Here is a 14,856-nt window from a genome sequence, read left to right on the forward strand (position 1 = left end):
AACATTTCCCTTTTCTCATCCACTTTCTCCACATAAATTCAGCCAAGAGTTCTACAGGGAGTTTTTGCTCTCAAACTACCTGCTCATTTACCTCACCAATCTAAATTAATTGCCTACTGCTGTAGAATGTGAATGCCACCAAGGAATTAAAAAAGAAAAAACCCCAAACTTATAGTAATATCTCTCTTCCTCTTTCTTGGGTAGAATGGAATGTTTAATTTGGTTTTAATGATGTTCTGGGTGTGTATGAGTTCATATATGCGAATAGTCCCCAAAGGGAAGTTAAATTGCAGAGATAAGTTTTGAGTTTAGCTGTGAAATCACTGAGGTCATTGCTTATTCTTACTTATTAGGAGAACAAGACCCATAGCTCAGGTCCCAATCCCCTGAAAACTCTCCCTCCTGCAATCATCTTAAATCATTTCTATTGATCAAACAGAATTTTTTGTGTCAGCAGAAAATAGTGATCACTGTCATCGTTAAAAGTCTCCTAATTACTCTCTAGAAGCAATTACACAGATTGCTACACACATTAGTACAAAGACAACACAGTCTGTAATTACTGATGAGAGGAAGGAGAGCCCAACATCATATGGTCTGCCTAGAAGGGTAGCTGCTGCAGTTTGTACCCTTTTCAGAGCATAGGACTTCGTTTTTTCCACACAAAACCTGCAATGACTAACTCAAGAGATCACATGCAGCTCATAAAATAGGACAAACTCTCCTACAGTAGAAATAGGGTGCTTTTCTAGTTCCAAAGAAGTGAGACAGACTATCCTATTGTCACAAAGTCTGTACCTCAGTGTTAACATGGAAGGCAAATGAGCAGGTTGCTACCTAGAAATATGTGTATTTATTTAAGTTATTGCCGACGAAAGTTCATAAAGTTGAAAGTTTTGACTTTTAAAGCTGGCTCTGAGTTTTAACACCGACTTTGAAACTTGCTTATTGTATTAGTGGCATTTAACTTCCTTTCCCTTTCACCCTCTATACAAGAGAATGAAAAAACATTTACTTATTTATCTCAGCAGAGTGAGAGAGATAATTAGTTGTTATCTCTATATGTCTGGAACTGGCACATGCCTTTATATGTTTTAAATATTTCTGTTATTAAGGATCAGTGTAATTCACAAAGAGTTTGTGCTCTTGAGGTTACAGTAACTTATATTTTGAAAATGTAGGTTTCTAAATTGATAGTGCCCACATATTTTATGAGTCCCATAGAAATAAGACTGGTCCCATGTGCCTACACTGAGCGTAACACTAGTCTCGCTGTTGTCTTCAATAAAGTGAAAATGCCTGTCCAGACAACCGTAAGTCTTTCCACAGAAAGATCTTGGGACAACAGATCAGCCTTGCTTCACATCTCAATGTGGACATGGGGCCAGGAGAAGGATCTCTCACTCTCTAGAGCCATCCTAAGTAAGCCTAAAATAAACCAAGCCACTAGGAGTGCAGAAGTGGTTGTGGGGTTTTTTTTAAATGGCTTGGTTCGTTCTTTCATTAAGCCATTGCTTATTATTAAAAAGTAGGAGAGAAATTGCCCTGTAAGTGGCTATATTCGGGGGATTCATTTGTTTCTCATCCTAACTGTATGGATGAGCCTCTCCCATTCAAATGAGAAGTCAGTTAAGCGATGATAAAGCGTTAATGTGTGGCTGGATAATGGGAGAAAGCCCTACGTTGTGAGGAGGGTGTCAGAAATGAAAACAGCAGATGACAGTGTGCTGTCCTGGGCAACCTTGACATGAGGCTCCTTTTTGAGTCTCTAACTGTGCTTTGGAGGGGAACAGTTTCTGGAGAGCACGCTACTAGTGAAAGCTATTTTTATTATTGTTTATAGAATTTCAGCAGCTGAAACAACACTTCAAATCATTAATTAACTGAGAAAATCCTCCAGTTGTCAAGTCTTGTGTAGCCCAGTTCCACAAGGACAGCCAAGATGCTTTGAAACTGATAAAGCTGGCTTCAATCTGCTGTTCTTGTGTTGTCAAAACATTGGGTTACTTCAGTGGTCTGAGGACAACAGGATCAGTTACAACATTTGTCAGGTGTTCAATTCTCAATGTTTTGATGGATAGAAAATATTTCCTTCAGTGCTAAGGGCTAAAGTTCAGCAGACTTCAAAGAAAATTGTGTAAAACTCGCTATCCTATTGTCCATTTTATTCTGCATAGATTTAAATCCCTTAAAAAATAATTTCCTAAGAGAAACACATAACCCTTGCTTTGATAGTCCTCATGATTCACCTGCTTGTCTGAATCTGGTGTTCCTGACTAGCCCATTTTGAATTTTATGAAGTGTAAAAGCAAATAGAGTTGTATTTTCTTTCAAATAATCTGACTAGTGCTTGGTCCCATCAATAAGGCTTTATTTGCTTTGCATTTTCCATTTAGGTTTCACAACATCGTTGAGATCAGGAAATGTTAGTGCTGTTTTATAGGTGAGACACAGAATTCTTAAGAATCTTAATCCAGTTTACAGGTAGGTCAATGACAGAGATAGGAGATGAAACTCAGAGCCCTAAATCCAAGGCTCAGCTGTCATAATCTTGTTTTAAATATGTCTACCATGTCAAGGCTACATATCTGCTCAAGGATTCTCTGTATCTAATCTAGAAGATTGTATAATCTCTTTATGGCTTGTGATAAAATTCGGGGTATTCAAGGAATTTCTCATTATTCTTGTGGTCAGCTAAAAAATACTTTCATTCCTATCTGCTTTTATTTCTTAGCAAGTAGAATAGTTCAGGAACTAGAGAGCCACTTTCAGCTCCCAGCTCAACCTACCTAGCCCAGGCATTAGACACTTGCATAGAACAATGATGTGTCTTGGGAGGAGGCCACAGGACAGCTGTAGTTGTCCTGCTAACTCTGATGCCTCGCACTGCTGCAGGCAGAAGACTGGATCAGTGAGCGCATGCAGAAGCTAGAGGATCCTTCCATACAAGACCCTAGCAATCTGCACGACAAAATGAAGCTGCTGCAGAAACATCAGGTCTTTGAGGCAGAGATTCTAGCAAATGAAGAAATCATCACAGCTGTTAATAAGGTAAGTCCCTCACTTTGCTAGTGTTTTTACAGATCATTGCTGGTTATCCAAAGGACAGATAGATGAAATGAAAAGGAAGGGTAGCTTCTTCACCACTTCTATATCAATTATCCTACTTGTGTGACAAGAACCCAGTTGCCATGCCATGGAAATGTAATGCTGTTAATTTACAACAGAGAGATTTGTTAACTGCTCTATCTGGGGAGCTTCCATCTTTCCTTATTGCCCGAATAGGAAGATATCACTGACTTTTTCCTTGCCTGGGGTGATTACTGCTACAAAAGGTAAACAGGATTTCATGCCCAATTTGTGAACATTCTTGTTGAAACTGGGTGAATCACATAGCTGAAGGGTGCAATCATCTGTAATACCTCTCTTGGTGCTTCTACTCCATGAATGTCATTCTTGGTGGGGAAGTATTCAAATCCTAGTGTTCTTGATTCCCTCCAGATGTAAAAGCTTTCCAGCTGAGCAGTATCATTTGGGCAGTAAGAATTTATATTTGTAATTTATTGTGCAGTCCAAGTTAGGAAAGTGAGAGATGACCTAGAAAGGTCATGTAACTTGGTAATCACATTAAAAATTAGTGCAACCTTCATTTCTAATTTCTTCTCCTAAATGTGAAGAAAGGAGAAGTCCTGCTATCAAAAGGTCACCCAAAATCAGGAGAGATCCGTCGCCGAGTTCGCATGCTTCAGGAGTGTTGGGAGAAGTTGAAGAGAGCTGTTGCTGCTCGTGGAAAGACGCTGGAGGACAGCCGGGACTTCCTGGAATTTCTCCAGAAGGTGGACCAGGTGGAAGCCTGGATCAGGGAGAAGGTAAATGGATTCTAGTATTCAACCTGAGCAGCACACTAGAGGCTTGCTGTTTAGCAGTGATCTTCTGATAAATGTGTCATCTTCCAGGATACTTTCTTAGGGGCTTTTGCCTGGCAGAATCATGACATGTTCTACAAACAATATGGAAGGAATGATTCAACAAATTCTAAAAATTTTATGGAGTGTTTCCTTGCCAGAGTCAGTTGGACAGTATTACCACATGTTCTTACATAAAATGCGCACGTAAAGAGATTGTGATTATTGGTGGTTGTCTCGTGTGTCTCTGTCAAGAAAGAGAAATGAAAGCAGACTAGAATGGAAGAGACTTGAAGCATTTGGCAACTGGTACTCACTCTCACTGTGTATCAAATCTGAAAGTTTCTCTTTGTAAGAGTGAAAGAAGAGCCACTTGATCCACTAAGTTTTCATTCAGAGGTTGCTTCCATCATCAGTAATAGACTGGAGAGGGAGCTGGGACTTAGTCTCATCATTATCTAAATATCAGAGGAGACTACTTCAGAAGCTGTAGGTCAGTGATTTACAGACGCATCACAGAACTTATTGTATCAGCATAAGCATTGGGACGTGCTGTGTTCTTGTACTCTTAGCCTGAATGTTTGCCTGTCTGCTGCTTATTTCACCAGGAAGTCATGATTAATGTAGGTGATGTGGGAAATGACTATGAACACTGCCTGCAGCTCATGAAGAAGCTGAATGAGTTCCGTGGAGCAACATCAGGGGTAAGAGGTAGTTTCCATGCACATTCCTTGTGTGGCTGGAAGCAGCAGTTAACTTTCCAGCCCAGCAGTATATCCAGGTAACAAATACAGTTCCAATACCCTGAGGAGGTGAAAGATCGGGGTGTAGGAAGCATTGCCACTTTATAAGCCATTAAAAAGATAGAATTTTCCCTCTTCGTGCCTTCTGCCTTGATGATGTCTAAACAGAGCTGTCAAGCACTCGTGACACAACCTAAAATTTTGGATTGAATTACATGTCTGGAAAGCTGGCTCTGTGAGCCTGAGTTTCTGCAGATTTCCAGTTTGGTTCATGCAGTCACAGGGTCACAGTGAGTTCTATCCAAAAGTGGATTAAAAATGGTTGTTTCAGCCATGTTTGTTTGAATCTGAAAGTTGATATAAACCTTCCATGAACAAGCCCGTAAAAAAAAAATTGACCACTTTCTCCATTTCCCTCCTTTATTTCTCCCTTCCCCTTCTCCTGAGGAACAGTCAAGTTTCTCACATTCCTTTATCCAAATGAAGCCCATATATTTGGGGGCCTTTGTTTATAGAGCACACATGTGTATTCATAAATCATAATGTTAATAATCAGACATTTAGGAAAATAAAGGAGTGGTTTACACTTTGCATAGCAGCCGTGTGACAAGGCAGCTGTACAGCTCACCTTTCTGTGCTGGGATCTCTGACCCTCTTTTGTGGTTCTGAGTCATGCCAGCTGCCTCTCTTGCCTCCAGTCAGATGTGTTAACCTGGGCACCAAACCTCGGGAAAGAGCCACCTTGTGATGTGCTTCAGCTCCCACCGTGAGAGCTGTGTGGTCATACATCGAGGGGATGCATTTGCAGCAGCCTCTTGTTCTCTCTGTTTGTGTGAACTGCTACAGATGTGGACTAACAGGTCTGAGTATCATGCAGGAAAGATTACTGTGCTGATTTGCTAGTCTGGAAGCTGTGAGGAAGGTCTGGAAAGAGGTGTATTAGACCTTTGTGAGTGAGGTTTACTCTAACTTTGTCTCCTAATATTCGTTATCCTTTGTTTGCCTGTTACCTTGTTGCCAAGTCCTGTTATGGCAGCTCCCATTTTCTGTTTCTGTTGCCTAATAGGAGAAGGAGACAATCCACTTCTATGCAAAGTAACAGTATAGATATGCCTGACACCTGGGAGGAAACCCTGAGCTCCCCTTTGAGAGCCCAGCAGAATTTCCTGTGACAGTGCATTAGTACTGGATTTGGGTAGAGAGCCAAAATACTCAGCTTCAGCACCAGGGAATTAGTGAAGAGTCCTTCATTGGCCCTGCAGTCCTCACCAGCTGAACTGTGAGCTAAGGGGGGCTAAGGGATGGAACAAGGGCTCTGTGACAGGCTGTACCAGCTAAAAGAAGGATGTTGCAAGAGGCAGAAACAACCTAGTGTCCCAGTCAGTATAATACTCTGAATAGGAAAGTCTTTCCATAAACTAAGGTAGATTTTATGTGCCATAAGAAACTCTTGGCCTTAGATACTATCAGCTTGTAGCCACTGCTCCTGTACCACTCTGAACATGACTCCTGCAGAAAAAGGCTGGGACAATGATACCCTCATACTGATGCTTTAGTTATACAGTACTTCATAGGGTAATACAAACAGAAGCAGGCTGGTCCTGGCACAGTGTATGCATCCATCCAGTCTAGGTTTTCCCACTAGACAAATCTGAGATCAGGGGAGGGAGAGATCATCCTGCATTGGTGGCTGCCAGATTTTCTACTCGTATTCTGTCACACTGTGCTGCTATTATTTACCAGGAGAGGAAACTGCTGGGTTTCTGAAGAATATCTGGCTGTCTACAGGTTTCTTTTGTTTACTTTATGGCTGTGTGTAACAGTAAAGCACATATGGAAGCATGCACATTGGTATGGATGTAGCATAAATAAAATACAAATGGAGTCAATACTTCTATTAACAGTGTGCTGGCATCTTGCAGCTGTGCTTCTACTATACCAGTGATTAATGTCTCCCTGCTAAGCTTGTGATTTACTGGTCTAAGAAAAATAGAGAATGTTTTTGAATCTTGGAGCAGTGTTCAGTTTTGGCCCTCTGTCATGCTCCAAAAGAACAATTATTCCACTATAGTCCAGATTATATGTGCAATGTGCAAATATTATCCTTTCTGTGGTGTATACATGGGAAGCAAGTTGCCTTGAAGACTTAGCATACCTTTTAAAATGCAGTGATGTTGCTTTAGAAGAAAACTCAATGGCATGGGTTGTCTGGGTTTCTCAAGGCTGTATGGATTTTAAGCCTGTTGTCCACAGTACAGAGGCACTTCTGGACAGAAGCCTATCTAGAAAAAACAGCGAGTAGGCCTAGGAGCCACAAGTCACTACCTGTTTGACAAGAGGAATAATCTGCTACACATCAGCTGTTCCACAGCAGCCACCTATGTAACCAGCAACTGCACCTATGTTTCTTCAACAAATGAGCCCCTGCTGGAATGCATGGCTTAGAAATGGAGCTCTGAGGGTTATCATCTAGACCTAGATCATTGTTGTATCTATAGTCATTAATGTTCTTTCTTGCCTTTACTGCCTTCTCATCAGGGACCGGTAACACTAGCAGTTATAGCAGAGCAAACCCCATGTGTCTGAAATGCTCGGCAGTGAGTTAAAACCCTTGCTTGTTGCTGTTATTGTTTTTCATGTCTCAGTGGAAAACTCAGTCACAAGCATTTCAAACACATACCTTTGTTCCTTTTCTCACTTTACAGGAGACAACAGTGGATGATGCTCACATCAGGGCTATCAATGCCCTGGCCATGAAACTCGAGAGACAGAACAAGGAAGAAACAAAGACAATATATGAGCGCCGGAAGCAGCTCAATGAGAAGTGAGTATGCTTTTAAAGCTTCTGTGTAAAGCAAAAACAAGAAGCAAAGATTAGATGTCTTGGGTTGGGATAATGGGAGGAATTACGACGTATATTTTCTTCTTTAACATCATGACTACAAAACATCAGACACTGGATTTGCCTTTCAAGACTCTCAGAGCAGTTAGCCACAAGGATTACTAGCGCAGCAGGACTGAAGTCATGTTTCTAACCTTGGAGGCAAATCTGCTGTTTCACAGCACTTTACACACTAGATCCATGAAGCTAAGACACTTCCATCTGTTCATATAGTTGTCCTGGTGAAGTGCATATTGCTTTTGCTACTTCACAGCCCACTAGCTAAGAACCAAAAGCATGAAGATAGGGATTGTAAGGTTATTGAGAGTTTAAGGAAACTGGATCAGTACTTTTTAGCTTTTAACCCCCATGCCATCCTGAAAACTTGGAATAAATATAAACACATAGTCCTGTCAGGCTAATGCTTTCTCTCTGTGATGTGTTCCCTATTGTGGGGAATTGGGAATCGATACATAAAGTAGTTCAGAAATCCTGCCTTTACTTAGATCTGAGAATCATGAAACTCAGTTGTGGATATCCTCACCTCTGAAATACACCTCTAAAATATTCTTTTCAATATAAGGTGGAACAGTTTCCATGGTAACCTGAATGCATACAGGAAGAAGTTAGAGGGAGCCCTAGAGACTCATGCCTTAATCAGAGAAATTGATGACATCACAGAGAGAATTACTGAGAAGGTGAGTTCTCAGATTTTGATTAATTAAAGTGGGAATATGTTCTATTTTGCCAACAATGATAAACCCAGGCATGCCCATTGCTAGAGAGATACTGAGTATCCAGCAGTGACCTTTGATAGTTGTCTGTATATCAAGTTTGTAGGAAGGCTGAAATGTCATTAAACATTTTACAGATTACCAATTCTAAGGCATTCATGGTTAAAAAGGTACATTTGAAATGTACTGTAAGAAATTACAGATTAGAGTCTGCAATAAAAGGGGATGCTGTCTTTACCTAATGAGAAGTTACAGAGAAGATGAATCTGGACTCTTCTTGGAGGTTAATAGTGAAACGGTGGGAGTCAGTGGGTACAAGTTGCAACCAGAAAAGTTCCAAGTATGTGTAAAGTGAAAAAATCACAGTGAGAGTGATCAAACACTGGAACAGGTTACCCAGAGAGACTGTGGATTCTCTGTCCTTGGAAACATTCAAATCTCAGCTGGATCGGACACTGAGAAATCTGATCTAAGGTGGCCCTGTTTTGGGCAGGGGTTGGACTAGATGATGTTCAGAGGTCCCTTCCAATCTAAATTATTCTGTGATTTTATGATTCTAATTAATGGTCTGTAGTCAAATAGTATTGCTTATTAAATAGTACTTTTAGTATTGGGTGACTAGTTGCTATATGCAAAGTAGTCATCCATGGTTTCTTCCACAGTCAGTGGAAAGAAGCAGGTATTTCTAGAGCCCAGTGCATCTGACCTATTTTAGATGTCATCTTGAGGATGAGATAAATCATGCTCCAGCGGTGACTCCTTCCTTCCACTCACTAACTGTAAGGAGAATTAGACAAGTAATTAAGCTGCAGCATCTTTACATTTGTAGACATCTCCATACGGTCTAGTTAATCCTTCCACAAGAAAGGAACACAGCAAAATGCAGTAAGTAGGATACAAATCTAAGAAGCTAAGGGACTGGTGTCTATTTTTTGCTGTGTTACTGACACGAGCGTCCATCTCCTTCAGACAGTGCTGAGCCAAGTTGGTTCTGAATACCAAAAGTCAGTTAGCTGATCTACCATAGAGCTTTTTCTGAATTACCTACTTAGCTTGAATATAGCAGCTTCTAGTGTTCGGAATTCAAAGTTAGTTCATTTAACACTAGCTTGCATATTTCTCCCTGCTATGCAGTGCAGACATATTAAATATCCAACTTTGAAAATTTGTATAAAAATCTTATTCATTCAGAAAATGGAGGTAAAAATGCTTATCCTGTATTATAATTTTGAGATAATAGAAGAAAAAGGCTACATAAAAACTAATTATTTCATCCACATAACTAATGATATTAATTTAGTTATAAGTTAGTAGGCAGATACATAGTGGTACTACTTAAGGTTACAAGGCTGTTGGTTTGAAAATTTTATAGCAACTTTTACAAATGTGTAAGATTTCATTACAAATTTCTTACAAATGTGTAAGATTTCATTTCTGGTAGGATTCTGAGGGTCAATTTTATTTTCCATATTTTTGTAAAACACACTTGAAAACTTCTGTGCCACAATTTAATGGGAAATATTTGACTGTTTTGGAATATGGAAAAAAGGGGAAAAGAAAGATTGAGAAATGCAAGGAAAGCATTGCTTGCTTTGTTTTATATGTGAATGGCCAGAGACACCTTAGGTAGGATAGCGACTGTTCAAAGAGTTGTAAATTCTTGTTCCATCTCTGTAAGGAGTGCAGACAAGGTGCCCCGTTGATTTTTAAAAAGACAATAAGAACATTCACATGGCAATACGAAGAAGTGAAGGAGGAGACTATTTGAAAAAATTAAGTTATGATCCTTTTGCTTTTTGTCATCTTCACCATTTGCACATCCTACTGCCCTCTCCAGAGTGTACTGATACAAGCACTGGATTTTGGGAAAGATGTGGAAAGTGTGGAAAACCTGATTCGAAGGCATGAAGAGATGGAGAGAGAAATCAGTGTTATTAAGTCCAAAATGGAGGTAAGAAATGGGGAAGTACAGAGGATACTGTTCATTTTTGCACCTTGGAAATATGGTGCAAAGTTCAGCATGACTCTTCAGATTCATTAGTATTAATTGCACTGCAATGCAAATGCAGCACAGATTTCTTCTCAGTAAAATACTGCACTGCTTAAACCTACTTCATTGTATCAAATGTTATTCTTCCTGATGCACCAAATCTAAGAAGACAAGTCACTTTTTAACATGTTAACTGATTTTCTGGACCTCACCTACAAGCTAAATTAGACTGTCCTATTTATATCTTTTGGAAAGTGTGGAATCCTAATTTAACTCTCCATCTTTCCCCCACTTTCTGTACTGACTTGAACCAAAATCATTACTTTAGTTCTGTTTAGAACTAAAATGCAAAACCCACAGTGCATGTAGTTTTCTGACATAGACATCAAAACCAGAAATCTTACATTATAATTGCCTGCCTGATCAGCTCTGGCTTTTGTAAATTGGCCAATTTGCATCATTGAGGACTAATCTTGAGCATTAAATATGGGTCTCAGGTCCAATATAATGGCATATTTTTAATAAAAAGAAATGGTTTCAGCTGAACTGCAGTAGTAGAAATCCTATGACAACTTCTCACCCTTTTCACTGTTGGCCAGTGTTAAGCCTTTTCATAGAGAAAACATTTTTGCAAATTTTCTCTAAACTTTTTCTTCACAACAGTATGCAAATGGTGACAATATGTGCGATACATTCACATATTGTGACTTTGTTAGCTAATTCTCGTATGAAACATGAGTGATTACTAGTTAGCATTCCACAGATCGCATTAGCAAGGCTGTATGGGGAACTGCTGCATGGAAACAGAAAGATGAGCAAGGTTTGGTTTTGGTGATTTTTTTGATGCTACCACAAATACCATGTACAAAGTATAGTATCTGTACTTTTCTTATGGATTAAAACCAGACTGGCATACTCTCCTTTCTGCAAATTCAAAATTCTTGATTTTCATCAATTTGATGGAGTTTTACAAGAAAGATACCAACTTTAAACCTGGGTTGGTGAGTGTTCATTACTGTTTATCAGGCTGTCTTAAAGAAAATGGCATCAACTAGAAGTTTGCACTGAAAGTAGTGTTTTGATGCTGCTGCTAGCTGAAATAGATACAAACAATTTTTGAGTCTTCTGCTGAATGGCAAATCTGGTTGCTTCTGTATACTGCCATATTTTCATGGCTTTTGTCACCCGTCTTAGTTTTAAGCTAATAGAGGTTACAATTAGCATTTCATTTTCCTGTATGTTTGTCCCTATTCTGCATAACCACTTTCTTAATTGTAAATTAACTTTTGTGCATGTGAAGCAACAGACACATCTCTTTCTTCACGCAGATGATTGGTCACAAATGCATATGTATTTTTTGTGCATATAACAAGTCCCTTTGTATATTTTGTTATTGTAATTTAAGTCCCTGCTTTTGAAAACTAGAATGTTAAAATGAACTACTTTTCCTGAAAGGCAAACTCAGGAATGAATATAAACATTTGGCATAAATTCGCCCCACTATAAATCTCTTTCCAGCCATTGGAACTGGAATCTTTCCGCCTTTCCACAAGGAATCCATCCATAAATGACAAACTGACTATGAAGCAACAGGAGATGAAAAACAACTGGCTACGACTCCAGGGACAGGCCAAACAAAGGTAAAGACTTCTAGTAGTCTGAATATCTCTCAGTGGGAGCAAAGCTGCTCCCTGGGGTCTCAAATCTACTTGCCAGGGGCCTTTTGAAAGTTTTTGAGCATCTTTTACAAAGTTTATATAGGCAGCTAAGACACCTGCATTGCAACAAGTGTGGCTTGGTACAAGCAAAGTTCCACTGATATGACTTTGGGAAAACTAATACAATGAGTTTGTGTTTATTTCATATTTTATAGTTTATCCCACTAAATAATGTTACTAAAATGCCTTCAGATTACCAAATTAAATCTGTCATGAAGCCTTTGTGAAAGACTTATTTTTGGACAGTTCTAGATGATTTTTTTTTCTTGAATCTTTCCAAAACAAGAAAGGCTTAGGCCTAAGCTGTAATCATTGCTGGAAGCAACACCTATGAAGGTTTTTTCACCTTTCTTTTCCTAATGAGCTGATGTAGAAAATAAGGTAAGCATGTTGTCTTCAAGGCAGTGTGCATCTTCTGTGACTTTTATTTAACATGAGGACTGTTTAGGAACTGTAAGGGAAAGCTAGGAGGCTTGAATTCACTTCATTTGGCTTCTCCTAGGATACTTTCCTCTGCAAATGGGGAGGGAGAGGCAACTAGATATTGTGTTGGATAATGCTGAACTGCAAATTGTGTTGCAGGAAGGAGAAGCTGGCAGCCTCGTATCAGTTGCAGAAGTTTAACTTGGAGATGAAGGAGATGCTAGATTGGATCCAAAACATCAGAGGTGTAATGGAAGCAGGGAGGCTTCCTAAAAGTGCGAATGAAGCGGAAAGCATGATTGAGGAGCATCAGGAGAGAAAGGCAAGTATCATCATTGCTGCCAATTGAACGTACTGGGAATCTTTCCCAGGGGAATTAATTGCTGCAGACACAGCAGAATTTTGTTGCGTGTGTCTGTCAATAACATGGTTAAAAGACTGTTTTCAATAACAGCCTATGGACAGAAGTCACCTACGTGTTGACAGAACTCTATCCCATGAGCTGTTTGGCAGCTCATGCCTCTGCAAAAATTTTCAGAAAGCCCCATTAGCTCTCACCTGTACTGCTGTTCAACACTGTAGATAAAAAGCTGGTTCAGTATCAAAACATCCTCACTGCCAACCTTTCTATTCAGATTGCCAAAAAGTTAATGCCAGTTAATTCTAGCTTTGAGTTAGATTTTGTCATGCAAACTCCATTTGCCTGAAAGAAAAATAAAGACAGCAGTTTGTCTCACACAGGGCAGTAAATGACCATTGGACAGTACTACACATACAGTTCTGAAACTCTTCATATCCCAGTACTAATTACCACACAATCTTTTGGTGGCTAATTTGGCTAATGTTTTTGGTGGATTTTCTAAAAGGAGTGATATTGTTAATGAACCTGAGAAAAAAGTTACATTTTACTTTTTCCCAAGTGTCATAGCCATCTTTCAGCTGTTGTGTTACCTTTTCTTTGTTGTTATGTTACTAAAAATCATGTTCCCAGAATCATGACTAATATCCAGTGCTTTGTGGGTACCACTATTAGCACGAATAGTTTGTAGATTCTGATTAATTTTCTAGACTTGAATTTAGTATGAAGTACCTGAAGTCCTCTCCTTTTTCAGAGTCTTCCATTTTAACAATGCTCTCTCATGTCACAGACTTAACAATGCTTTTTCTAATAATTCTTTGTCACAGTAGAAATACCCCAAACTACTGATGTAGCGTACTCCAAATTTAGACGGTAGCAAGATCTAAGTCTTTAATATCTGTTAGTAAAGGAATCCAAATGGCTCTAAGGAGATAGTCACACAGGAAAGGAGGAATCCAGGCATTATGTTCTTTTGTGCTGAGTTGACTAAACTAAAAATCTAGACAAGACAAGAAAAACGGAGGGGGTTTTTTCATTCAGCTCAGTGGCTCAAACCAAAGTCCTTAGGAGAGACTAGAGTTGAACACAAGGTGCTAATCTGAATTAAAATATAGAATGGCTATCTTACAGCTGTGTTATCTATGATGGGACAAAATCACTCCCCCCAAAAAGCCCTAAAAACAGCAGTTCTAATTTCAGACATTTAATAATACATGCCATAGTTTTTAAGGTGGTTTATATGTTAATACATGGTATTATTTCAGCGCATGGTTATTTTTATTTTCAAATTGTTTACATTAGGAATTCCACATTCAGTTTACAGTGGTCATAGTTGTTTGTAATAGTTTCACCTTCAGGATTCAATATATAGGTATAACTCAATTCTCAGACCAAGTGAAAAAGTTAAATGTATTTCATTTTAACACCACAAAATAAAGTAAAACCTTGTCTTTATTGTAATAATCTGATGCCAACTTATTTGGCAGGGGAGGAAAAATTCTAGGCACTGTTTCTCATAAGAACCACCTTTATGGGAAGATTGGGGGGGATATGGTATTATGGATGTTCAGAACTGTGTTCATTTATATCTAAGCATTTTCTAATCTGTTTCTATTTTAATCCCAGTTTTGATTTGTAAGAGACCAGTTGTTATTACAGCAATAAAGTCATTTATTGTCCACATTTATTTTCTTTTATGCAATTCTATGCTCTTTCAGTAACTTATCTCAAAGGTGAATGATTTTCCATACAAATATTAGTGTTGGAAAGTTACAGCCCATATTCTTCCCCTTAAGGCTTGTATTCTGAATAACTGGCGTTCTGTAAACCCTTGACATCAACCTTAATGATATATTTTAGGAGGAGATTGAAGCACGAGTGGAAAGGATCAACTCTCTCAGTAACTGTGGTCAAGAACTTGCCAATTCTGGACACTATGCAACTCCTGAGATTCACCAGTCCCTCTCCAGACTACAGCAAGCCTGGTCTGAATTGATCCAAGCATGGCAGGAGCAATATATAAAATTGTTTCAGGCACAAGATTTACAGGTGAGTAGAAAAACATTCAACAAAGAATGCACATACCACTGACGACTTTCCTCGG

At 39.1% G+C, this 14,856-nt stretch overlaps 1 protein-coding gene across 1 annotated transcript in view; it reads left to right on the forward strand.

Annotated features, from left to right (window-relative positions):
* Positions 1–14,856, forward strand: part of SPTBN5 (spectrin beta, non-erythrocytic 5) — a 98,706-nt gene that overhangs the window by 57,625 nt on the left and 26,225 nt on the right. Inside the window, exons 36-44 of the mRNA XM_009919538.2 lie at positions 2,896–3,051; positions 3,678–3,869; positions 4,514–4,609; positions 7,354–7,472; positions 8,113–8,227; positions 10,101–10,214; positions 11,772–11,893; positions 12,554–12,716; positions 14,613–14,801. Coding sequence (XP_009917840.2) covers positions 2,896–3,051; positions 3,678–3,869; positions 4,514–4,609; positions 7,354–7,472; positions 8,113–8,227; positions 10,101–10,214; positions 11,772–11,893; positions 12,554–12,716; positions 14,613–14,801 — 1,266 coding nt within the window. The remainder of the gene's footprint in view (positions 1–2,895; positions 3,052–3,677; positions 3,870–4,513; positions 4,610–7,353; positions 7,473–8,112; positions 8,228–10,100; positions 10,215–11,771; positions 11,894–12,553; positions 12,717–14,612; positions 14,802–14,856) is intronic.

Source organism: Haliaeetus albicilla, chromosome 5 (assembly GCF_947461875.1).
Source record: "Haliaeetus albicilla chromosome 5, bHalAlb1.1, whole genome shotgun sequence".
NCBI classification, from domain to species: domain Eukaryota; kingdom Metazoa; phylum Chordata; class Aves; order Accipitriformes; family Accipitridae; genus Haliaeetus; species Haliaeetus albicilla.